The 26043-nt window shown below is 57.4% G+C and overlaps 1 protein-coding gene across 1 annotated transcript in view; it reads left to right on the top strand.

Annotated features, from left to right (window-relative positions):
* The first annotated feature begins 243 nt into the window (after positions 1-243).
* The window catches only part of ZNF831 (zinc finger protein 831), a 79628-nt gene continuing 53828 nt past the window's right edge, over positions 244-26043 (top strand). The window contains exons 1-3 of the mRNA XM_036244649.1: positions 244-668; positions 21110-24451; positions 24607-24733. Of these exons, the coding sequence (XP_036100542.1) occupies positions 21146-24451; positions 24607-24733 (3433 nt within the window). The 5' untranslated portion in view covers positions 244-668; positions 21110-21145. The remainder of the gene's footprint in view (positions 669-21109; positions 24452-24606; positions 24734-26043) is intronic.

Below are 26043 nucleotides of genomic sequence, written 5' to 3'. Positions count from 1 at the left end.
GGAGCTCCAGGCCCCCATCGGAGGCTCTGTGATGCTTCTTCCAGCCCTGCACCAGGAAGGTGACCCCAGAGGCTCGCGTTCTCCCCAACCGGCACGGGCCCCCTCGTGTGTCATGTAGTGGGGGGCACCTCCATCCCAGGCAGCTGTCTCTCTGGGTGGTTGAACCAATAGTCACTGACGTCGTGAGCTGTGGCTCTGCTGTTTCCTTCTCTGCGTCTGCCTCTTCCTGTTTTCAATGGGCTGCGGCTGTGACATTAAGAAATGTATAGACAGGAATTTACTTCCTATTTCTGAGCCGGTTCAAGTTTCATCTCGGCTTGAGTCTCCCCCAGATTGCTCCAAATGGTGCTTTTTCTCAGCGAGACATGGCGGTGACTCAAAGGCCGAGCGATGGGAGGCCATCCTCTTGCTTTTTCCCTTTCTAAGACGCAGGACCGGCTCTCTGTCTGAGCCGCAGGCCGCAGCGTGGGGACCTGCGGAGACGCCGCAGCCACCTCTCAGCAGAGAGGCGAGAACCCCGTCCGCAGGCGGGAGGGCTCCTGAGCCCTCTCTCTGGGTGGCCAGCCCCCTGTCTTTCCGGAAGCCATGGGTGTCTCCTCAGTTTCAGGCCAAGCCGTCTGTGTTTGACTCTGACATCCCTGCCTGGGAACCCGTTGCTCTTCGTGAAGGTAGGTGACGGGCTGTGCCCCGTCTGCATACAGAGTGTCAGTGAACAACAAGCTATTGTTACTCTGTGTCCAAGGATCCAGGTCTCTTCCGGCTGGTGGTTATAAAGGAAATGCTACATGAAAGTGGATCTGGCCAGTTTAGCAACTTTGTTGCATGCTTAAGCTCCCCGTTGCTCTGTCAGAACATCTACTGCGACCCTAACAGCGTCGGGAGCCAGGTCCGCCGCCGTGTTGTGCTGTGAGGATGCTCACTGCCCTGGATGTAGTGTTTCCTTCTGCGATGATGGACTGGACCAGACCCAAGGTGTGATGGATTCAAAACTTGGTTACATTAACCCAAGAGCTTGAGAAACAAAGCGTACGGTAGCCTCTAAATAGCAAGATCTTCGATAGAGATATTATTTATAGCAGTTCCAAGGGGAGCAGGTTTCAGGGAGATTTACGGCGGACCATGGACTCTGGACCATGTGTTTGTACACGTATTTCATTTCCCAGTATCCAAAATAGCTAAGAGCTGGAGGGTCTGTCAGATAAGCCCCGAGCCCACGCTCTGGGAGGTGCCATGGGTCTCCGTTCCCGTAGCAAATCTTTCTGCACGAATGAACCCGGAGACGCTGTCTGCCCCCAGTGCCACGGGCACAGCAGGCAACTTAGAGCACTGATAACATCAGCTGACTGGGAAAGCAGTATACATGTCAGGGCCAGTTTAAAATAATGTGCCTCTTAACCACCCCAATTCTATTGCCCCAGGAAAGATCAATCATTTAGGATCACAAGGCTGATATTAATATTAGAGCAAGCGCCGAGGGTCTGCAGGAATCATGGGGCCCATGGGAAGATTTGGAGAAAGACAAGGGTGAAGGTTGCCCTTTGACTGGGAAGTCGGGGTGGGGTTGGCCATCGAGGAGCAGGGTCACCCCCTCAAGGATCTAACTGATGGCGGGGCTAGCCTGGAATGGTCAAGTTCAGGACTTTGTGCAGAGCCCGTGAGGGCATCCGTAGGAGTCTGTTTTGTTCTGAGAGGTCCTTGCAGGTCTGCATAGGTCTAGTGGTAGTTTTGTTATGATCACTGTATAGCCGTAGCCATGTGAGTGGTATGGTAGTGATGTAGCATTGTCCTTTGAATAGAGGTACCTAGGGAGAAGCGAGTCGATACAAAGAAAACAAAGTCAAGGAAATAATATACATTGAGTCAGGGTTTCTCCAAGGGTAGCCTTGTGGGGCTCAGGGCTAGGGACAATGGCGTTAGGTCAACGACAGTTGACATCGAGAGACAGCGACTGAAGTGTGGGGGAGCTTGTTCCTGCTGCTCCAGTTCTTTCTTGGCTATGGATTATTTTCATGAAACAGGCTTGTTTTGAGATCGTTGTGGTTTGGCATGGCGTTGTAAGAAATAATCCGGAGAGATCTCGAGTACCTTTGACCCACTTTTCCCCAATCGCAACACTGTACAAATCACAGCCAGGGGATCGAGGTTGGCACAGTCCAGACCAAAACCGGTTCCACCAACCCAGGACCCCTCGTGGCCTCACTCACGTCCCTCCTGCTCTCCCCCTCTTAACCCCTGGTGACCACTCACCTGTTCTCCGGTCCCATCACTTTGCATTTCAAGAACGTGATGTAAAATCACGGGGATGTAAAGTGCAGCCCAGGGAACATTGTCAATGATATTGTGATGACTGTGTACATTGCCCGGTGGGTACTGGGAATATCGGGGGGAGGGGTCACTTTGCAAAGTATATGGCTGTCTAACCACTATGCTGCACACCTGAAACCAACACAAAATAACACTGAAAGCAAGCCATAATTGAAGAGGAGATACACGTTTTTAAGAGAACGTTGCATGGGTGGAACACACAGTGCGTGGCTTTGGGGACTGGCTCTTTCCACTCAGCCCAGCTCTTGGGAGAGTCACCCAAATGGTTCCAGGTGTTAAGAGTTCCTTCCTGTTTATAGCTGAGTAATATTCTACGATATGGACGTACCACCGTAGTTGAAACGTTCCTCTGCCCAGGGACATCTGGGCGGGCTCCAGGGTTTGGCTGTTACAAAATAAAGCTGCTCTGAACATTTGTGTCTGGGCTGCTGTGTGGACGGAAGTTTTCCATTCAATGGGATGAATGCCCAGGAGTGCAATTCCCGCCGGAGTGCTAGTTGCATGTGTAATTTTAAAAAAAGAAACTGGCCCGCTTTTCTCCAGAATGACTGTAACACTTCACACCCTCACCTGCAAGTCCCTGCATTTGCACACCCTCACCTGCAAGTCCCTGCATTTGCACACCCTCACCTGCAAGTCCCTGCATTTGCACACCTCACCTGCAAGTCCCTGCATTTGCACACCTCACCTGCAAGTCCCTGCATTTGCACACCTCACCTGCAAGTCCCTGAATTTACACACCTCACCTGCAAGTCCCTGGCATTTGCACACCTCACCTGCAAGTCCCTGGCATTTACACACCTCACCTGCAAGTCCCTGCATTTGCACACCTCACCTGCAAGTCCCTGCATTTGCACACCTCACCTGCAAGTCCCTGGCATTTGCACACCTCACCTGCAAGTTCCTGCATTTACACACCTCACCTGCAAGTCCCTGGCATTTGCACACCTCACCTGCAAGTCCCTGCATTTACACACCTCACCTGCAAGTCCCTGCATTTACACACCTCACCTGCAAGTCCCTGGCATTTACACACCTCACCTGCAAGTCCCTGCATTTACACACCTCACCTGCAAGTCCCTGCATTTGCACACCTCACCTGCAAGTCCCTGGCATTTGCACACCTCACCTGCACTTGGTATTGTCACAGGTTTCACTTCTGAGAGGTGTGCAGGCCTAGCTCACCGTGGCTCAGTTTGCATTTCTCTGGTGGTTGATGACGTGGACTGTTCCCACGCCTGCATGTCTTATTTGGTGACATGTCTCTCCGTGTCTTTGGATCATTTTCTATCCTATCATTGTTGAATTTTTTGAATGTTACGTTTTCGTAGTTCTTTATATAAAAAATTCTAGATATGAGGTTTGCATTTTTTTCCCCTGGTCTGTCACTGATGTGTCCATCTTCTCAAAAGCCAGGACTTTCCTAGAGCAAATATTTTTAATGTTGATGAGGTGCACTTCATCCGTTTTCCCGGATGGCCTGTGTTCTCGGGGTTTCGTCTAAGAACTCTTTCCTGTGTCCTAGGTCCTGAAGATGTTCTCCTGTGCGTTTTCCCAGAGCTGTATACTTTTGCATTCAAGCTTACTTTACATTTGGAGTTAATGTTTGTAAGTAAGGGGTGAGGTTTAGGTTGAGACCTGCTTTGTTTTGTCCATGGAGGCCAGTTGTTCCAATACCATTTGCCATACTCTCCTCACTACATTGTGTCTGAACCTTTGTTAAAAATCAGTTGGGCACATTCGTGGGGGCCTGTTTTTATATTTTTAAATTATGTTTTAATGATGTGTCTGTTTCTCTGCCAGTATGACACCGTCTTGATTACTGCAGCCATGTAGTAAGCTTCCCAATGGGGTACACAGATTTTCCCTAAATTTATCACCCTCTCCCACAATGGAGCCGTTCTCCTTCCTTTATTTTCCCATATAAATTTTAGGGTAACCCTACTGGGATTTCAATAGGAAAAGAATTAAAAGTATATCAATTTGGGGAGACTTGACACCTTTACTATGTTCAGTCTTCCAATCCACGAACAAAACATGTATCTTTATTTTTTTATTTATTTTTAAATCCTCCCTCGAGGATATGTTCACTGATTTGAGAGAGAGAGAGAAACGTCGATTCATTGCCTCCTGTACACACCCCACCTGGGGACCAAACCCGCAACCCTGGTATGTGCCCTGACCGGGGGTCGAACCTATGGCTTTTGGTGTGCGGGACGATGCTCCAACCAACTGAACCACAGCAGCCAGGGCCATATGTATCTTCATTTATTTAGCTTTTCTCTGAGTCCTTTCATCCGTGTTCTGTAGTTTTCAGCATAGAGGTCCGTGCACGTTTTCTTCGACTTTCATCTAAGTTTTCTTTTTCTGAGCGATTGTAAATGACATTGAATGTTTAACTGGTTTCCGGGTGCTCACCGCTAGTGGATGGAGAACTGTGTCTACGGTGACTTTGCTGAGCTTCCTTATTCGTTGTAGGACGTTTTGTTGTCGGTTTCCTGGGATTTTCTAAGCAGACGGTCACGCCATCTGCAAACGGGCAGTTTTGCTTTTTCCTTTCTGACGCGTGGGTCTTGCATGTCTCCTCTTGCCCGATCGCACTGGCTGGGACTTTCGGTGCCATGTTGGCCGTGGGTGTTCTGGAGAGACTCTTTATTGCGTTGAGAAAATTTCCCTCCATCTCTCTCTTCTGAGCTTTGATCACAAATAGGTCAACTGAGTAACACTGGGACGTTTCTTATTTCCTCTGTTCGTACAGTGGGTCACATTGGTGCATCCCTGGGTCCCTTGCTGAAGGTGTCTCATTCTTGCAACGTTGCAGAATGTATTGCTAGTATTTTATGAAGGGTTTTGTGTCTGTATTCATGAGGAATATTGCTACGTAGTTGTTTTTTTGCACTGTCTTTGTCTGCTTTTGTGGTCAGGGTCATACTTAGCTTCATCCAACTAATTGGGAAGTTTTCCCGCCTTTCGTGTTCCCTGGAAGAGGTTGTGAAAAATCGGTTTTAATTCTGTAAACATCAGGCAGAATTCTCCATAAACCATCTGGACCCAGAGACTTTTTCAGGAGTTTTAAAATTACACATTCAGTCTGCTTAATAGTTATGTGTTATTCAGCCCTGACCGGTTTGGCTCAGTGGTCGGAGTGTCGGCCCGTGGTCCAGAGAGACCCGGGTTCGGTTCCCGCTAAGGGCACGAACCTCGGTTGCAGTTTGTCCCCGGCCCTGGTTGGGTCGTGCGGGTGGCAGCCACTCGATGTGTCGCTCTCACATCGATGTTTCTCTCTCTCTCTTCCTCCCTCTCTCCCTCCCACTCTATCTGAAGATACATGAAAAAATGTCCTCGGGTGAGGATAAAAAAAAAATAGTCGTGTGTTATTCAAATGACCTGTCTCACACTTGGAGAATTGTGGTGGTTGTGCTCTTTGAGGAGTCGGTCCCTTGACTCTGAGCTATTCAAGGGGGGTGGCGGGTTTTTCACCGGCCCCTGTCCTCCCGAGGCCGCAGGGTCTGCGGCGACAACCCGCCACGAGCACATGGAATCTTTTCTCGCCTCCCTTTCTCCGTCTTCGCAGTTTCGGAAGATCCATTTTTATCGGTCTTATTAAAGAACAAGCTTTTCAAATGGACTTCGTTATTTTCTGTTCCCATTCCATCGATTTCTTTCCTTCAGTATTTCCTTCCTTCTGCTCGCCCTGGGTGTGTTCGGCTTCCCTCGGACGAGACTGGGTTGGGAGCTTAGGCGATTCATCTGAACTCTCTCGCCTGCTGCAGACCCTCGCCCCACCGAGGCGCCGCGTCAGCGGAGTCGCTCGCCTCTGAGCCGCTGTGCGTTCGGGTCCAGGCGCTCAGGTGTGCGCCCTCCGGATGCCCCTCCGGCCGCGGGTTATTCAGCAGCAGCAGCTGGGCGCCCCGGCGCTGGGACATCTTCCTGTTGTTGACTTCCAGGGTGATCTCACTGTGGCAGAGAACACATGCTGGGTGGTCCCCGTTCTTTCAATCTGCTGAGTCTGGGCGACGGCCCGAGATCGGACCTGTCCGGGTGCAGCGGTCTGGGTCCAGCCAGGAAGCAGGGGCCGCAGAGCACATTCGACAGAAGTTGACCACGAGCGTTATTAACTCTATGCAGAGTGAGAAAGACACCAGGGCACTCGGTGGGGCACCCAGGATCGAGAGGAGGGCGCAGGGGTTCAGACCCCCCTGGGGAAGCTGGCCGAGGGGTTGGCTGAGCCAGGCAGACGGGAGCGAACCGTGGGCAGCCTGTGGCGTGCGGGCAGGAAGCTGCGGTCACCCCAGCAGACGTGGGTGTGCGTTGGGAGTCTGGACCCCCGTGGGGAGGAGGAGGGGCTCTCTGTGGACACCCAGCCACGGTGGGCTGTGAGCAGGCGCGAGGGGTGGCGAAAGGAGCGGCACGTCCGTGTGGACCCTCGGGGCACAGGAGGCCGTGTGTAGGCTGAGCAGGAGCTTTGGATTCTCGCAGGGGCTGCAGCCGGGTTAGGGCCGCAGAGGCGGCAGGGGGCAGAGGGCTGGGTCTGGCGTTGGCAGGGCTGGGTCTGGGTGTTGGCAGGGCTGGTCCCTGCAGCAGCGGCCTGCCTGCACCCCCCCCCCGCCCCCCCCCCCCCGCTGGAAGCCCCTCCCTCCTGCAGCTTCCCCGCAGCCTCTTCTGCTTCCTTCAGACCAACCTGTAAAATTAACCTGCGGTGACTCTCGTTTACAATGTTGAACCATGAAGGAGAGGGACGCCCAGAAGGATTCGTCTGGGGGAATGAACCCATTCCCACGCCTACATAGGAATTCCACGCGAAGCCCTCGCCTCCCTGCTGCAAGGGGTCACGAGGCTGATGTTCATGCCTACGACCGAGCATGTGGCCACAGGTCCCTTCCGGGAGGCCAGGAGGAAGATTTGTCCTAACAGTCCGGGGTCCTTTTTCAAGGGGACCCTGGCTTCCCTTCCATCAAGGGCCCCTGAACGGACATAAGTCTGACACCAGCAGAGGCTGTGACGGCGTGTTTGGCGACTAGTCAGAGTGCTGGCTCCCACCTGTCACCGAGGGACTCCGTGACCCATCAGCTCCTGCTCAGTGCTCTGGACCCAACGAGCGCCGAGTCCCCACTGCCCACCCTTCCTTCGGTGCCCGAGGCTGCCCTCGCCTCTGCTGCTTGGGGTGCTGTCCTCCCGCCGACACCAGGGAGCCCACCCAGGGTGGCACCCCGACCGTCCTATTGGGCCTGAAGAGCGGGCAGCCACGGAGGTGTTTGGGGACCGAGCACCCTCCTAAGGTGTCGCCTGATGCCCTGGGCTGCTTGAGGATTGGAGTGGGGGGCTGGGTGGGTGTGAGACCGCACCTGACACTTCCGGTCCAGCCTTCCTGTTCACCTAAGACTCCCTCGTCCACATCACGCCGGAGCAACCCGGCATCTCAGCCTCACTCACTGGAGGGGAGCCCCGTCCGGGGTCCAGCCAGCCCGCCAAGCAAGCTGACTCCTGACTCCACAGCTCACACTCAGCCGAGATCCCCGGCAGATCCTGTCAATGGGTTTGGCCCCATCGCTGCTGTTATCTTCTGCCCTTCTTGGTGCAGCACCTCCCACGCACATGTGTTCCCCAGGATGCTGCTGATCGCCTTAACCAGCTTCTTCGCTGGGTAAGCATTTCCTCCCGGGTCATCGTGTGCACCTGTCCGCCGGCTCAGGCTGAGATTGACTCTGGTTTATGGGTCTTTTGGAAATGGGGAGGGCGGAGGGGGGTGGGTTCTGAGAGGAATGAACGACCCCTCTCAAAGCACCTAACCCAAGTGAGGGTGTCACAGGCTTTTCAGTCGGTGAGACTGATTTCAATGGCCATCTGGACCCGGCCACGGGCACCTTTAAGTTTCGTGTTTGATTTTCCGCAGGGCCAGCCCGTGGCTCTGAGGAGCGAGAGGTCGGTTCAGGGCTGCCTGCTTCTCAGAGCGTGACGAGGAGGAGGACATGGGCCTGAGCGGGTGGCATCCTCTCTGCCAGCTCCCGGGCACTCCCGACAGTTCATCCGCCAGCACAGCCCTTATAGTCACTGTCACTGTGCCGGCGGCAGGAGCGGGTGCCCCGAGCTCCCATGTGCTCCTGTTGGCGCCTCATCACAGGCAGGCACAGGGGTGAGCTGGATGAATCGGGGTGCCGCTGCACTGGCAAGGAGCTCAGCATCTCCCTGCAGTTCGAGGGCGTGGCCCATCGAACCCAGATCCCATCGCTGGGGATCTGTCTCCTGGGACTTCTCTCAGTACCCATCCGCAGCAGTCTCTGTCTATCGGGACCCAGACGTAACCACACGTGAGGTTATGCCGATTAGCTGTAATGAAAGAGTGACCGCAAGACATCAGGAAACTCCGTATGGCACCCGCGGATCGAGGGAGGGTGCCCACGTGGACGGGCGCAGACCCCCTGGAGAGGCTGGGGGCTGGCTGTCAAGCGGCAGGGAAGTTGGCCGCGTTAACCAGACTGGACTCTGGAACTGCTGAGCAAACAACCTGCGACCCTCTGGAGTGCGGGCAGGAAGCAGGTGATGAGGCACAGGAGACGTCTGGGCACCGGCGGGGGCAGAGGCCCCCAGAGCGCACGGGCCGTGCGGAAGGAAGTGGGGCTCGCACCGGGGGGGCCGCTCTGTGCAGACCCCGGCCACAGGTGGCTTGTGCTGGGGCTGCACGGGGCCCTGGTTTCGCTGTCAGGAAGGCTGCAGACCCCGCGTCTCCCACCCGAGGCTGTGAGGTTGCAGAGAGATCACCTCTGTGGCCTGTGGTTCCGGCGGGCTCGGTTGCACAGCCCACTGTCTTCACAGTCACCGTTTACCGCTAGGAGTAAAATGTAGAAACTTCACCTCCCCCGCCCCCCCTCCACGTATAATGATCTGAAATGTTTCTTCCAGATGTGTTTAGAACCATTTCAGACAGCATCATTTTTGTCTCAACCACAAAATGTCACTTCGAGAATTTAAAGGGAAATCATGCCTTCGTTTCTCTCTGGTTGGAGAACGTCCTCTGGCTGTTCCTCTTGGCTAGGTCGGCCGGTGACAGTCTCTTTGTTTGCTGTCATCTGAGAATGCCTGTCTCTCTCCCTCGTTCAAGGAGAATCTTTTTGCTGGGTACAGAACTTTGGGTTGATGGTTCTTTTCTTTCACCCCTTGAAAAATGTTTTGCCACTTTCCTCTGGCCTCTGAGTTTCTGTTTTCTTTTTTTATCCTCACCCGAGGACATGTTTGCATTTACCTTCAGATGGAGCGGAAGGGATAGAGGGAGGAAGAGAGAGAGAGAAACATCGATGTGACAGAGACACATCGAGTGGCTGCCACCCACACGGCCCCGGTTGGGGACGAACTGCAACCAAGGTACCTGCCCTTAGCGGGAACCGAACCCGGGTCTCTCTGGTCTGCAGGCCGACGCTCTAACCGCTGAGCCAAACTGGCCAGGGCAGCCTCTGCGTTTCTGAGGAGAAATCTACTGTCATTAGAATTTGTTTTCTTCTACAGGAAAGATGTCATTTCTTTTTCGTTGCTTTCAAGAATTTTTTTTTTTTTTTGGTCTTTATAGTTCAGAAATTTGACTCTGATGTTTGGGTGAGGATTTCTTTGAGTTTATCCTGTTTGGGGTTCATGAGCTTCCCAAATCCATAGGTTTATGTCTTTTGCCAAATTGCAGTTTTCAGTCATTCTTTCTTTGACCTGGTCCTCCCCTCCCCACCCCTCCCCAGACTCCGATGGCATGGATGTGATACCTTTTGTTAGTCCCACAGGTCCCTGAGGCTCTGATTATTTTTTTAACCTACTGCCTTTCAGTCATTCAGGCTGGGAAATTTCTAAGATTCTCCCCGTGCCCCCCCCCATATACACCCACTCCATTCTGCTGTTGAATCATCACTGAGTTTTCAAAATTTTGGTTGTAATAAATTTTAGTTCTAAAATTTCCATTTGGTTGCTTTTTATTTTATTTTATTTTTTATTTATTTATTTTTTTTGTACAGATAGAGTGGGAGGGAGAGAGGGGAAGGGAGAGAGAGAGAGAAACATCGACGTGAAGGGACACATCGAGTGGCTGCCACCCGCACGACCAACCAGGGCCGGGGACAAACTGCAACCGAAGTACGTGCCCTTAGCGGGAACCGAACCCGGGTCTCTCCGGACCGCAGGCCAACGCTCTAACCGCTGAGCCAAACTGGCCAGAGCCCATTTGGTTGCTTTTTAAAGTCTTCTCCATCTTCGCTGAGACTTCTGAGCTTGTTTGTTTGAAGACTGTCCACTGACACCTGCCTTGTGACCGTCGCACGGAAACCGCGGTCAGATCATTCCAGCATCTCCAGCATCTTGGAGGTGGCGCCTGTGGACTGTCTCTCTTTCGTTCTGTTTGAGCTCTCCCCAGCGCTTGGTGTGTGTGGGCTTTGATGAAAGTCTGGACTGTGAAGCTGTCTGCTTTCTCGGCTGCTGCCCGGCCTGAGGGGGTGGGTAGAAGGCCAGGTGGCCCTCTGAGTCTCTGTGGCCCCCCCGGAATCCCCTCATTCTGCTGGGTGAGGATGGCAATTCTGGTTCCCTGGGAGCCGGGAGTGCTGGGGATTCTTAGGGTGACCTCGCCCACGCGGCTCCCAGTGATACCACGGGCACGGGAAGGCTGCCCTGCTGTCAGGGTGGTGACTGTCCTGACTCCCGCCCGGGCCTCCTCAGACACCGCGCAGCAGAGAGGGAAGTGGGCGCGCACACTGGCACACCCACGCGCCGGAACACGCTCAGCAAGCAGAAGGCGTGACCTGCTGAGACACACGTGACTGATGGATCGCAGAGGCGTGACGCTGAGCAAGAGCAGCGGAGGTGACCACGCCCTGTACATGACGCCTGGAAAAGGAGAAGCGATCCGGACAGAGTAGATCTGTGGTGGCCGGGGGCTCGGGGAGGAGGGGCTGGCCCAGAGAGGCCGGGTGCGTGGGCAGTTCGGAGACATCCTCTGTGTCTGGATCCTGTTGATAGTTACACGGCGAAGTCTGTCAGCACAGTCCTTACAGCTCTGCGCTGGAGAGGGTGGGAGTCATACACCAGCCGCTCCCCGATGACACACGGGACAGTGGGCGGGATGGGGCATGGGAGCGGGCGGGGCGTGATCTCTCCATAAGTCTCTGCAGCTAAGGTCGTCTCTGCAGGCCCTGTTTCACATGTGTCATGGGAATTGAGAAATGCATTTAGGAAATTAAAAAAAAACAAACAAACCCATAAAACAAAACGGCACCCACGTCGTTTCGGGGTAGAGCCCGCAGGCGCCCTCTAAGGCGTGTGCGTGATGTTGGCGTGCACCGTGCGTGGCAGGGTGCCGGCCACGGGCTGTGTTTCCAGGGTGCGCGGTGAGCGTGTGGGGTCAACTCTTGCAGCCTCCTGAGCCCCACCGGTGCTTGGGACCCTCTGTCCTCCCCGGCTGTGGATTCGGCCCTGCATCTGTTTGCTATTTTCCTGGCTAATTAACGTAATTAGAGAAAACAATAACCACCACCAACACAATATTCTGAATTGTGCGATCTCACATCGCAAACAAACAAATCTGTTGAGAGCCTGCCGGGTGACCGCATGGCCATGTTATGTGCCACAGTGTGTCCGTGTTCTGAGCTGGAAGGGGTCACGGCAAACCTCCCGCGTGGCCAGGCCCGCAGAGGGAAGGGCTGCTCTTGGGATGCATCGCGGTGAGCCAAGGTCACCGTCAAAGCCGTGTGCCCTGGAGAGAGGGGGTGGCCCCGGATGCCCATTCTCACCTCTGCTGGCCTGGTCTTCCAGCCGACAACGTGTGCGGTGCCTCCTCATCCGCCCGGGAGGACAGTCACTGTCCTGGCAGTGGTGCGGACGGGCCTCTCCCTCGCCATTGAACTAAGAACGCTGCCTCTCCATCTACAGCCTCAGGTCTTTTTGTACCCAGACCTTCTCCCACCCCCACTGTGCCGTTGAAGAAACGGAGGCCGAGGGAAATGAGGATTTTTCCCAGAAAGAATCACCGAGCCCGGCCGGTGTGGCTCAGTGGCTGAGCATCAACCCTGCACCAAGATGTCGCTGGTTCGATTCCCGGTCAGGGCACATGCCCAGGTTGTGGGCCCGATCCCCAGTAGGGGGCATGCAGGAGGCGACCAGTGGATGTTCTCTCTCATTGATGTTTCTCTCTCTCTCTCCCTTCCTCTCTTTCTTTCTTTTTTTTTTTTTTATCCTCACCCGAGGATATTTTTCCATTTTTTGTACAGATAGAGTGGGAGGGAGAGAGAGAGAGAAACATCGACGTGAAGGGACACATCGAGTGGCTGCCACCCGCACGACCAACCAGGGCCGGGGACAAATTGCAACTGAGGTACGTGCCCTTAGCGGGAACCGAACCGGGTCTCTCCGGACCACAGGCCGACGCTCTAACCGCTGAGCCAAACTGGCCAGGGTGCTTCCTCTCTTTCTAAAAAAGTCAATAAAAGCATATTTTTTAAAAAGATCCCCACTGGCCGGAATGACCCTAACGTCGTTTAGTCGGACACCATGCTGAAGTCGCGCTGTTTGTTCAGTTAGCTCTGGCTTTCCAACACGCAACCCCACACCAGTGGATTCAAAGGACAGCCGTTGATTTAGTTTATGAGTCCACGGGGCGCTCTTTCGGGCTGGGCTCAGAGGAGCGGTTTTTCTGATCTCGGCTGGACTGCCCTGTGTGTCTGGGGGCGGCAGCCGGGTCGCTGGGACCTGGACGAGCTGCAGGGCCTCCCTGGTGGGCCTGCCTTGGCTCTGCGGGTCTCTCGTCCTCCAGGGGGCCAACAAAGGGGTGTCCTCGTGGTATAGGCGGAGCAGAACACGCAGGGCTCTTGAGCCTTAGTCTGGGCCACCCCACGGTGTGGACCTCTGCGCGCGTCTCGGATAAAGACAGAAGCGGCGGTCCATGTGAAGGGCATCTCCTCGGACTGGAGATTCGTGGACATAAGTCTGGAGCCAGAAGTCCCAGATCAGCTGCGGCCAGGCCACGCTCCCCTGGAGGCCGTGGGGGGATCCTTCCTGCCGCTCCCAGCTTCCGGCGGCCCAGCTGTTCCTCGGCTCGTGGCTGTGTGACCCCCATCTCTGCCTCCGTGCTCACCTCTGAGTCCCCCTCTTCTTACGAGGACACCAGCCATTGGATCAGGGCCACCTGCCTTGGAGTCAAAACGAGAAAACAGACAGAGAAGGTGATTCTGAAAAACCTCTCCCTCAACATCAGTATCTGCTCTCAAGATCCTGGTCCAACCAGAAACCCTGGTTCGCAGGCGGGGGGCTGAGCCCGACCGTGTCTGTCTGTCTGCCTTCTTCTGGAAGGACTGCACGTCCCAGCTGCCGGGCATCGGGCGGGTTTCTCCATCTGTCCGTGCCTGTTCCCCTCGCCGGGGCCCAGCAGCACCTTCCTGACCGGGCGTCCTGTGGGTCAGCTGACCTGGGCCCGGGGAAGACGCGAAGGCCAGCGGCTGGCGGGAGGTGCGTGCTGGTCCTCGTCTCTGCTGAGGCGGAGGGACGCCGGCCCGCGGTACAGCGTCGACTCGGAAAGGGAGAGAGCGAGGCGCCTCACCTGCTCCGGCCGATCGCCCCCGCTCCGCGCGGAGGCTGAGCTGCGACACGGAATCTGTGAAGCCCCCGTGTTTCCCCTCCTTGAAGTCCGAGGGACTTGCGGGAGCCACCCCGGGGAGTAAGCAGCAGAACTAGACTTGAACCCGGGCTCTTCCCTGGCCCACGGAGGCGCCCCCAGGTCTGGAGGACGGCTGGTTAGAGACAGTAGGCTGCCTGTCCTGCCCACGCCACCCGACATCGGGCGTTCCCCGCAAACATCTGAACCCCGTTGACCCTTGACGGGGGAACCAGGTAATGTGCTGATGAAAATTAGGCAGTTGAAGGGAGGCACCCCTGTGTGAGCCTCCGGCACCCCGTGTTTTGTGGAAAACTCTCCTGGCTCAGTGGTCTCTGTCTGGCTAAGCTAATGTACTTGGCCACCCAGCGGAATTAATTCGGGTAAAGTCGTGGCGAGAACCGCTGTGTGTCTGGCCCTGTCAGGTCCTGGGGCAGCTTGGGGAAGGGACCCAGCTTTCAGGGAGGTGACGCTCCATCGAACCAGGCGGCCCCACCCTAATCTCCCTTCCCAACCGCTCTGCCCAGGGTTGCTCTCGCTGTCTGGGGAAATTCACCCACGTGCATAATTGAAGTAGTAATTTCACTTTGGGTCCGGGAGAGCCCAGGTGCATCGTGAGTAGGCAATTGGGGGGTTATGGGGGGGGTGAAGGCTGGCAGTGTTCCCCCAGAGGCCAGGCACGAGCTATAACTGAGACCTGGTGATGCCACCTGGGCAAAGTGTGGTTTTGTAGGGGAGCCAGGCCTGGCTGACCGTCTTCTCTTCTCGCTCGGATCGGCCTGGACTGGACACCAGAGACTGGGGAGCCCATGGCTGCAACCCCGGGGCTCAGGAGGAGGGGAAGGTTGGATCTATCTGGAGGGTCTAACCTAAAGGTGTCTGAGGTCAAGATCTTAAATTAGAGGTGCATTCCCCAAAATATGGGGCCATCCCCGTCGGGCGTACAAGAGCACATGAGGCGGCCGCAATACATGTTACAAAGATGATAGTTATGTATTTACTTTAATGGTTCTTAGAAAAAATAATAATCTTCTCTTTTTTGGTAATGATATTGTCTAACCCCTTTTTTCTCCAGGTATTACAAGTATTTGTTTGCGGGTTGTTGGGTGGGTTTTTTTGTTTTTTGTTTTTTCACTCTGATAGAATATGGCATTGTGGTGGACACTTTGCATGTCTTGGCCAGTGAGGATAAACATCTTTTCAAATATCCTTTTAAAACTGTTTTGATTCAAAAAAATTTTTTAAAAAAATGAATAGACTTGTCCAGCTGTTGTGGCTCAGTAGTTGAGCGTTGACCCTGCACCAGGAGGTTGCTGGTTTGATTCCCCTTCAGGGCACATGCCCAGGCTGTGGGCCCGATCCCCAGTGGGGGCATGCAGGGGGTGGCCAATCGATGCTCTCTCATCCATGTTTCTATCTCTCTCTCCCTCTCTCTCCCTTTCTTTCTAAAAACAATAAAGAAAAAATATAAAAAAATGAAAATAGCCCTGGCCGGTTTGGCTCAGCGGTTAGAACGTCGGCCCCTGGACCAGAGAGTCCCAGGTTCGGTTCCCACTAAGGGCATGTACCTCAGTTGCAGTTTGTCCCCGGCCCCGATTGGGGTCGTGTGGGAGGCAGTCACTCGATGTGTCCCTCTCACATCGATGTTTCTCTCTCTCTCTTCCCCCCTCTCTCCCTCCCGCTCTACCTGTCCTTGGGTGAGGATAAATATAAATAAAAATAATTAGGCCCTGGCCAGTTTGGCTCAGCGGTTAGAGCGTCGGCCTGCGGTCCGGAGAGACCCGGGTTCGGTTCCCGCTAAGGGCACGTACCTTGGTTGCAGTTTGTCCCCGGCCCTGGTTGGTCGTGCGGGTGGCAGCCACTCGATGTGTCCCTTCACATTGATGTTTCTCTCTCTCTCTCCCTCCCACTCTATCTGTACAAAAAATGGAAAAATATCCTCGGGTGAGGATTAAAAATAATAATAATAATAATAATAATAATTAGTAGACTTAATTTCTGAGAGCAGTTTTCGGTTCCCAGAGCAACGAGGGGAGGTGGAGTTCCCAGACACCACCTGAGCCCTCCCCGCAGTTTCCTCATCCACATGCTGCACCCGAGCACTTGGGCTGCTGTTGCTGAGCTGATACCACTCTTCCTGACTGAGGTCTGCAGAGACAGCAGGGTCCGCTCTCGGGGTTGGACGTCCCCTGGGCTCGGACAGATGTATAATGACAGGTGTCCGTCCTTAGAGCATCCTGCGGAGTCACTTCACTGCCCTGCTCGCCCTCGGTGCCCCACCCGGTCACCCCCTCCCTCTGACTCTTAGCAACTACTGAACCCCTCCTGTCCCCATGGCGCTGTCGTTCCAGAATGTCAGGGACCCGGATGGTGTGTGTGGCCCTTTCAGATTGGCTTCTCCCACTCAGACACGTGCACCTGGGTTCCCTCCGTGTCTGGGTGTGATTGACAGCTCCTTTCTACTTAGCGCTGAGTACGATCCCGCCCTCCAAATAGGCCGGGTGTCTTTACCCCTCCCCCCCGGAAGGGCCTCTGGGCTTTAGCACTGACGGAGGCGGCCCTGCTCGTCTGTGTGCGGGGTTTTATGAATGGGAGGTTTTGGCGCGTTGGGTAATGAAATGTTTCCTTCCTTCCTTTTTTTCCCTTATTTTTTAAACGTTGTAAAATACACATGACATAAAGTATATATTTTAACCACATTTAAGTGTGCACTTGAGTGACACTGAGCACACTCTCGGTGTCGTGCACAGAGTCCCTTCCGAAGTGACAGTATTTCCGCACAACAGAGCTCAGCTGCTCGGGGTCGGCCAGGAAGTAACAGTCCGTGGGGTCCCCACTCAAGGCGCAGTGGGAGATGGGGTGCAGGACGGCCTGAGGCTTGGAAAACGTGTCACTGAACGTGAACGTGGCACCCAAGTTCTGTCTTAAAAATTCTGTTTAATACCTTTAGAACCTTCCTCCAGGGCCACCTCCTTCAGGACCCCACGCGTGAATTTTAAACATGGATTTCTTTCTTTGCCCAGGGCCCCTGGATTTGTTTTTGGAAATGGGGGCTTTGGAAGTACTTCTGTCCCTGGAGTTTCTGCCGCTTCTTCGTAAGAAGCCGCACACTCCTGCCAAAGAATATCACTGGCTTTGGGGTCCGGGGCCGTGGAATGGAGGAGGCGAGGGGACCGTCCCGCTATGTGCCTTGTGCACCTGCCCATGAGCCTGGCGGACCAGCGGGTCTTCCCAGAGCCTTCCCACCGCGCCTCAGTCTCCCCGTTAGCGCCGTGTGGACGCCGCGAACCACACCTCCTCGAGGGACAGAGCGTGGCGCGGCCCCTGGAGGTTTTCCTGTGCAAGTTCTGTCTCCGGAGGAAGGTGTCAGGTGGCTGTTACCCTGCCAGCAGGGACCGGCACCGACTCGAAGGCGTCGCTTCGCTGTGATCGCAGCACAGGCTGCGGAGAGAACAAGTCGTCACGGTGGCAGGTGTGCGGCGATGCGGCGCCCTTCCTGAGATTTCTATTTTCGAGGCCTGGTGCTCCCCCCCGGAGGCGGCCAGCTCTGGGCTCCTTTTCTCTTTCCGCTCAAGCCTGGGCTTATTTCAGGGCACATGGGGCTCAGTCCTCGACCCCCCCAGCAGGCCCTGCCCTGGGACACCCCTGGAGCTCACCGCCCCGTCTGCCCCGTTCTCCTGGGCACCCCGGGCCCCCTTGGGTGCGTGGACGTCATGCTGGGGCTGCCTGACTACAGGCCCTGGAACCCGTCTGTCCTTCCCAGCTGCCACGTGTTGGGGGCTGTTGCTGCTCTTGGGCCTGGGGCCTTCCCTGGTTGCCCCCGGGAATGGGGTCCAGGTCACCTCTGTACTCAACTCCCCACCGAAGCCAAAGTTGGAGGGTCCCCTCCCTTCCCTTCTGAATGTCTCCCCTCCCACCTCCCCTGAGGACTGGGGAGCTGCTGGCCTCTACCTCCTCCTGCGGGTTTGGGCTCGGTGCCCAGCGAGTTCTGGTGGCCACGGCGGCTCAGCAGCAGCCCGGCCACGGAGCTCCCGCCTCTTACCCCTGGAGCCTGCCGCAGGAGGCGTGGCTGTGCGCCACCCTCTGGGCCACCAGGTCTGGCTCCGTGTGTCCACTTGGCCAGCTGGACCCGCCCGCTCCCTCGCCCCCGGGCGGGGTGACAGGTGTGTGTTCTGTACAGTCTCTTGGTGTCGCCCGGCCTGATCACAGTGGGGCTTACTTCACAGTGCCGTCACCCTCTTTCCCACTCCCCCGCGACCGTGTCCGGGGTCACCTCCCAAATAAGGTCCTTGTAATGACATCCTTTTCGCGGGAACCCGACGTGGGGCGGCATTCCTTCCCAGAGGCAGGAAGGGAGCCCGCGGCACTGACTTCTGGGGGACGCGAAGGGGGAGGCGGCGTGATCCGGTGGGAGAAGACTTGCTCGTGAATAGTTCAGAATATTACAGGGGATCATTGAGAACTCAAGTGCGTCGAGCCCTCGCTCCGTGCCCAGCACTGTATGGCACACTGTCCCCACATGGTGTCCCCCAGCCCTCCGGGAGCTCGCCCGGTCACCTGTGCTCAGAGGAACTGGTTCTGGGGCATTCCCAGCGAGCCGGGACAGCAGGGTCAGGGGCTCAGGTCTGCTGGGTGCCGGGGGGCGTGGCGAATCCCTCGGCCAGCAGGAAGGACGCAGCTCCTGGAAGCCGGACGTGGTCTCCCACAGTGTCAGCACCGAGGAGTTCAGGCCGCGCCTCCTGACCTCCACGGACGTGTCTTTGAATCTTCCCTGTACAAAGTGTACGGTCTCGATTTTTTTTTTTTTTTGAGGCAGGTGACATGCTAGTGTGAGATCCATAATGCTAGATGGCTTTGTGAGGAACAGAGAATGGGAGATGTGGTTTCAGGGTAAAAGAGAAAGAAGCCCCTGTGGTGTCTGCCAACGGCTGTGGTGTAAATACTCCCACCCTGGCCGGTTCCAGGCTGTGAACGCGACACCACAGGACCCAAAGTGGGGAAGAGGTGCCACCCCATTGGGGTGTTCCCATCCTACTGATGTAATCTGTGTAAATAACCCCCAGGGCACCGAGAATGGTAAGATGTAGTAAAATAATTAGCACCTGATGAGCTTTGAGTAGCTAGTGCCTTCTTACTGAGTAAAATCCACATTAAACTCTCCGTTTTAACTATTTAAAGGGGATAATTCGGCGGCATCTGGTACGTTCCCAATGTGTTGCCACCCCTCTGTCTAGCTCCCGAACATCTTACCACCCCAAAGGAAGCCCCGTGCTTACAAAGGCGGTCATTCCTCATTCTCTCTTCACCCCTGGCCACCACCATAACCTTTTGTGTGTGTCTATCTAGTTGCCTCTCCCGGGTTTTTCATATAAACGGAATTATGCACGTGTGACTTTTCACATGGTTTCTTTCATCAGCTCACCGTGTTCAAGGCTCGTCCACGTTGTAGCGTGTTCTTAAGGTGTATTCCCTTCTTACGGCTGGATAACATCCCACTATACGGACGTACTGTGTTTTGTTTATTTATCAGTTGATGGACATTTGGGCTGTTCTCAGCTCTGAGCTGTTTTGAGCTATGCCGGTGTAAGCCTTCGTACACACGTTTTCATTTGGACATCTGTGTTCCGTTCTTTAGGCGACATCCCCAAGCGTGGAATGGCCGGGCCATGCAGTCATTCTGTGTTTAACTTTTTGGGAGGCGAGTCCTTTTCCACGTGGCCACACTGTTGCACCTTCCTGCTGGCCATGGGTAAAGGTCTCGGTCTTCCCAACCTCACCAGCATCGGTTTTCGGTCTACTGTTGTTATTACCGCAGTCACACTAGTCGGTGTGACACCTCAGCATGGTTCCGACTCACATTTTTCCAATGACTGACGATATTGAACATGGTTCCATGTGCTTTTGGCCACTGAGTATCTCCTCGGGAGAAATGTCTAGTCAAGTCCTTTGCTCATTTTTAAAAAATATATGTTTTCATTGATTTTTTTTAGGGAGAGAGAGATAGAAACATCGATGTGAGAGAGAAACATCGATCGGCTGCCTCCTGCACGCCCCCTACTGGGGATTGAACCCGCAACCTGGGCGTGTGCTCTGACCGGGAATCAAACCTCTCAGTCCATGGGACGGCGCTCAATCCACTGAGCCACACGGGCCGGGCTCTGTGCTCAGTTTTAAATTGAGTTGTTTGTCTCTTTGTTATTGAGTTATAAGAGTTCTTTATATATTCTGGATATGTCAGATACACAATTTGCAAATATTTTATAGTTTTTCACCCATTCTGTGGATTGCCTTTTCATTTTCTTTGATGCACAAACGTTTTTGATTTTGATTAAAGTCTCATCAATTTACCTTTTACTTTTTTGAATTGTTTATTCTTTCGGTGTCACATCTAAGAATTCATTGCAAAGCCCAAAGTCATGCATATTTACTGCTCTGTTTTCTTGTAAACGTTCTGTTGTTTCAGCTCTTACATTTAGGTCTTTGGTAAGTTTTGAGTTCCTTTCTGTATAGGGTGTGAGGAAGGGGTTTAACGTCATTCTTCCGCATGCGATATCCAGTTGTAGTACCTTTTTTTATCCTCATCCGAGGACATTTTTCCATTTTTTGTTCAGATAGAGTGAGAGGAAGAGAGAGAGAGAGAAACATCGACGTGAAGGGACACATCAAGTGGCTGCCACCCGCACGACCAACCAGGGCCGGGGACAAACTGCAACCGAGGTACGTGCCCTTAGCGGGAACCGAACCTGGGTCTCTCTGTACCGCAGGCCGACGCTCCAACCACTGAGCCAAACCGGCCAGGGCTGTAGTACCTTTTCATACAAGTTATTTAATTGTAAGATCATATCATTTAACTTTTAACTATGGTCGTGTGTAACAACTGGCTTGTGCAATTCCTGAAAATTCAACCATCAGCTTTCATGAGCCGGTCTGAGCTGAGAGCCACACTTTAGACGAGTTGCCACTACCTTTGCCATGAGTTGGCTGCATGACATGTCACCTCCACTCTCTGAACCTCAGTTTCCCCTTTCCTGACATGAGGATAAGAATCCTCTTCTTGGGGGGTTGCTGTCAGGCTCTGGGGGGGGGGGTGTGCAGAACGCCTGGGGGGAGGTGGGGAGAGTGTGCCATATGATGGAAAGAGGTGCCCGTGGTGAAGTCTTGTTTTGCCTGCAGGTCACCCAGCGTCCTGGGTCACCCCTACCATGTAGGATGGAGGTGCCGGAACGTACCTGCCCCGCCTCACCTGCCAGGGACCAGCCGGCTCCGGCTCCAGGACCCCCAGGGGCCCCAGGTGGGCAGGCCTCCCCACACCTGACCCTGGGCCCCGTCATCCTGCCGCGGGAGCAGGGCCTGGCCCCCACGGTGTTCCTGAAGGCGCTGCCCATCCCACTGTACCACACAGTGCCTCCCGGGGGCCTCCAGCCGCGTGCCCCCCTGGTGACGGGCAGCCTGGACGGGGGCAGCGTGCCCTTCATTCTCAGCCCCCTGCTGCCGCCGGAGGGACCTGGGCCTACCCAGATCAGGAAGCCAGCGACCCCCACGCTCACCGTGAACATCGTGGGCGCTCTGCCTGTCCTGTCGCCGGCCCCGGGGCCCGCGCTGGGCGGCCTGGGGAAGGCGCGCAATGTCGGCAAGCACCTGTGCCCTCACTGTGGCCGGGACTGCCTGAAGCCCAGCGTGTTGGAGAAGCACATTCGGTCCCACACGGGAGAGAGGCCCTTCCCGTGTGCCACCTGCGGCATCGCCTTTAAGACCCAGAGCAACCTGTACAAGCACAGACGCACGCAGACGCACCTCAACAACTCTCGGCTGTCCTCCGAGTCCGAGGACGCCGGGCCCAGCCTCTTGGCGGACCAGGCTGGACAGGCCTCCAGGACGACTGGCAAGGGGGACAGCTGCAGCCTGGGTGGGGGCGGCGGGGCTCCGTCAGAGAGGCCCCTCTCTCCAGGCGTCCAGGGCGCCGGGCACTGCGCGGTGCCCCCCGTGCATCTGTGTCCAGTTGCCAAGAACCTGGATCCGAAGCTGGACGCTGCTTGCTGTCCAGGGTCCACACTGGCTGACAGAGAGGCCCCTTTGGACTCGCCCCACATGGCTGCCGCCGGACCCCCCGCCGCCGGCTCACAGCCCAGGCATAAGCTGTCGGAGCAGAAGTCCCCGGCCGGCAGGGCGTGCTCCCTGCAGCAGCAGCAGGTGACGCCCTCGGAGAAGCCCTGGGACACCAAGGCCGCGGAGGGCCGGCTGAGGAAGTGCGAGAGCACGGACTCGGGCTACCTGTCCCGCTCCGACAGCTCCGAGCAGCCGCTGGCCGCCTGCAGCCCCCTGCACAGCCTGTCGGAGCACAGCGCCGAGTCCGAGGGGGAGGGCGCCCCGGGGCCCGGGGGCGCCAAGGCCGAGCTGGGAGGGCAGGGGCCCGGCCTGGAGCTGGAGAAGCGGCGGCTGGAGGAACGCATCGCCCGGCTCATCTCACACAACCAGGCCGTGGTGGACGACCCCCGGCTGGACCACGTGCGGCCCCGCAAGACGGTCCTGTCCAAGCAGGGCAGCGTGGACCTGCCGGTGCCCTACACCTACAAGGATTCCTTCCACTTCGAGATCCGGGCGCTGGGCCCGGGCCGCCGGAGGAGGCAGGGGGCCCTCTGCCCTGCCCGCTCCGCCTGCACCGCCCTGGGCGAGGCCCGGCCCCTCTTCTTCCACTCCGTCCCCACTCAGCTCTCCACCACCGTGGAGTGCGTCCCCGTCACCAGGAGCAACTCGCTGCCCTTTGTGGAGGGCACCAGGACATGGCAGGAGCCGCTGGGCCCCCGGGACATTGGGCCCGGGAGGCAGAAACCTCTGAGCCCCAGGCCCGCTCCTGCCCGGCTGGTGGACAGCCCCAGCGGTCACCCCCGGGCCCTGGTCAGGCAGGTGGCGGTGGAGGACCTGCTGTGTCCCCCCACTGAAGACGCCTCGGCCCCTGCAGAGGACCTGCGCGGAAAGAGGGCGGTGGCCGGGGAAGGGGCGGCCAGCAAGGGCCGGGCGGCCAGGCAGACCCCCAGCCAGCGGAGGCCGAGGGTGTTCTCCCAGGAGAAGTGGCAGATGTATGGGAACGAGACGTTCCAGAAGGCCTACGGGAAGGTGCGCACCAGCCCCCAGGGAGGCAGGAAGGCCAGGGCGGGGAGAGTGGGCTGCGAGACCCCCCTGCACCTCCCTCTGCCGGAAGAGGGTTCGGGGGCCGAGGGTGCGGCCCCGTCCCGGTCCCCGTCCCAGGACAGGAAGACCCCTGTCTGTGGGGATGCTTCTGTGGGGACCAAGCCAGGGCCTTGGGGAAGTCCCCCCGCCACAGAAGACTTCTTGGTGACCGAGTCCCCTGGACAGAGGGACACGGTGGCTGGAGCAGGAGGCAGTGACCAGCCCCGGGTGAGCAGGCCCACCTCACCCCCCACCCTCCGCGGCAGAGAACCCCCGCCTTTGGGCCACAAGAGCCCTGTGCTTCCTCCAAATGGGAGGCTGGAGTTGGGGTGTCAGCTGCCCCCCGCACCTGGTCCCCCCAAAGAGGGGGACCTGGAGGCTCCCAGGCTGGAAGCAGGCGCCTGGGACATTGGGGACACGAAGGAGCCCTGTCAGCGGGCCCTGACCGTCCCGAGAGAGCCCAGCAGCGGCTCTGGGGAGCCCGAGCCTGGAGAGGACACGCTGCCCTGGGAGAGGAAGACGCTGTGCTGCCCAGAGTCCGGGCTGCTGGGTGCGGGAGGCCAGACCCCAGGGGGCCCTGCACAGGCTGCCTCCCCGCCATCCTGGGCCAAGGACAGTGACAACGGGGGCGGGCCGGGGGTGCTGCCCGGGAGTGCTGGCCGCACAGAGCAGGGCCGGGCCAGGCCCTGGGAGGCCTCTGCTTCCCCCGGGGCCCTGAGGCTGGCGGGGCCCAGGACAGAGGAGCCGGTGCCTGGTCCTGCAGCCAGGGCCCCCGGGGGTCCCTCCGTGGCTCCTGGTGCTTCTCCGGCCCTGACAGACCCTGCCTTTCCCCCCAAGTACCTCCTCAGGTTACCTCAGGGAGAGGCCCCGCCACCGCCTGGCGCCCAGGGGCCGGGGCCCAGCCAGGACCCTCTCTGTGGGAGCAGGCAGCCCGAGGACCCGGCCTCCTCTGTGGGGTCAGCGCTGGGGACCCTCCTGCCTCCCCGCCCCGCCGCAGGCCTGGCCTCAGGTGGAGCCGACTTCAGGGAGGACCCCAGCTGGTCCAGGCCCTGGGTCAGGAGCAAGGGGGTACTCGGCGACGAGAAAGGAGACTTGGGCACCGGCACCCCAGCAGCCCGGGAGTGTCTGGGCTCCAGTGCTGGGGCCCCCTGGGACACAGCCTCTGTCCTGCTCACCCGGACTTGTGACTCCCAGAGGAGTGGGACCCGTGACACTGGACACCTCTGTGCGGACAACACGTGGACCAGGGCCCGGCCCTCTGGGGGTGGCCTGAATCCCTGGACACTCAACAGGGACGTGGCAGGGCCTCCTGGGAATGCCCCCGAAGACGCTCCCCCAGGGCCCCAGGCAGGGCACAGTCCCTGCGGCTCCCTCCCAGCCCTGGGCTGGCCCGCGCGGGGCTCCTGCGCCCACTCCGAGAGTCCTGGGGGCTTCGGGCCACAGGGCCCCTTCCCCGTGCTGAAGGCCGAGCCCCGGCTCACCTGGTGCTGCTTGGGCCGCAGTGTCCCCCTGCCCCGCCCCGGGGACAGCGCCCTGGAGGGTGCTGGCGCCTGGCGGGTGAGCAAGGCCGCGTCTGGACAGTGCACTGGGACCCGCCCGGCGGAAGGAGGGGACGCACGGCCGTGGAAGGTAACGCAGCCTTGCCCCGGGGCCCGGGCTGAGGGGCTCGCTTCGCGGGCGGGCCGGACGTGCGGTGATGGGCGGAGGCGGGAGCAAACCCTGCGGCACTGCTGTCCCCTAGAACGCCGACCCGCCCGTTCCCAGGGCCGCTGGGCCGCCCCAGCCGGGGCCGGAGAAAATACCGGCCCCGACGTCCAACAAACAAAATAACCGTGAACAAATAAACGTCACAGGAAGAATTAGTGCACCCGAGACTGGGTGAGATACTTTTCCTAACTAGACACGGGAGTTTAGCTGAGCTTCCTGGTGGCAGAGGCAGAGAGTGACACGCAAGGCGGCCCAGGAGTCATCTCAGATCACAAAGCAGAGACTCGTGCTGAGAGACAGACTCCTGGCCCAACACAGAAAGGCCGGAACCAAAACAAACCCCCACAAACAACACAAAATGCCTCTTGAAAGGAAAGAGTTATTGTGCCAGGGATTCTGGAGAAATAATTCCTACGATGATCAGATTCAGCTTTTTCCCAGGTTCCCGAGAGTGCTCCGAGGGTCCCCCCTAGTCCTCCCCGGGTGCTCCGAGGGTCCCCCCTAGTCCTCCCCGGGTGCTCCGAGGGTCCCCCCTAGTCCTCCCCGGGTGCTCCGAGGGTCCCTCCTAGTCCTCCCAGGTGCTCCGAGGGTCCCCCCTAGTCCTCCCAGGTGCTCCAAGGGTCCCCCCTAGTCCTCCCCAGGTGCTTTGAGGGTCCCCCCTAGTCCTCCCTGAGTGCTCCGAGGGTCCCCCCTAGTCCTCCCCGGGTGCTCCGAGGGTCCCCCCTAGTCCTCCCCAGGTGCTTTGAGGGTCCCCCCTAGTCCTCCCCGGGTGCTCCGAGGGTCCCCCCCTAGTCCTCCCGGGTGCTCTGAGGGTCCCCCCTAGTCCTCCCCAGGTGCTCCGAGGGTCCCCCCTAGTCCTCCCCGGGTGCTCCGAGGGTCCCCCCTAGTCCTCCCCAGGTGCTCCGAGGGTCCCCCCTAGTCCTCTCCGGGTGCTCCGAGGGTCCCCCCTAGTCCTCCCCGGGTGCTTTGAGGGTCCCCCCTAGTCCTCCCCGGGTGCTCCGAGGGTCCCCCCTAGTCCTCCCCAGGTGCTTTGAGGGTCCCCCCTAGTCCTCCCCGGGTGCTCCGAGGGTCCCCCCCTAGTCCTCCCGGGTGCTCTGAGGGTCCCCCCTAGTCCTCCCCAGGTGCTCCGAGGGTCCCCCCTAGTCCTCCCCGGGTGCTCCGAGGGTCCCCCCTAGTCCTCCCCAGGTGCTCCGAGGGTCCCCCCTAGTCCTCTCCGGGTGCTCCGAGGGTCC

The sequence above is a fragment of the Molossus molossus genome, unplaced genomic scaffold (genome assembly GCF_014108415.1).
Source record: "Molossus molossus isolate mMolMol1 unplaced genomic scaffold, mMolMol1.p scaffold_m16_p_6, whole genome shotgun sequence".
Classification (NCBI taxonomy): domain Eukaryota; kingdom Metazoa; phylum Chordata; class Mammalia; order Chiroptera; family Molossidae; genus Molossus; species Molossus molossus.
This window is presented reverse-complemented; position numbering and strand designations above follow the sequence as displayed.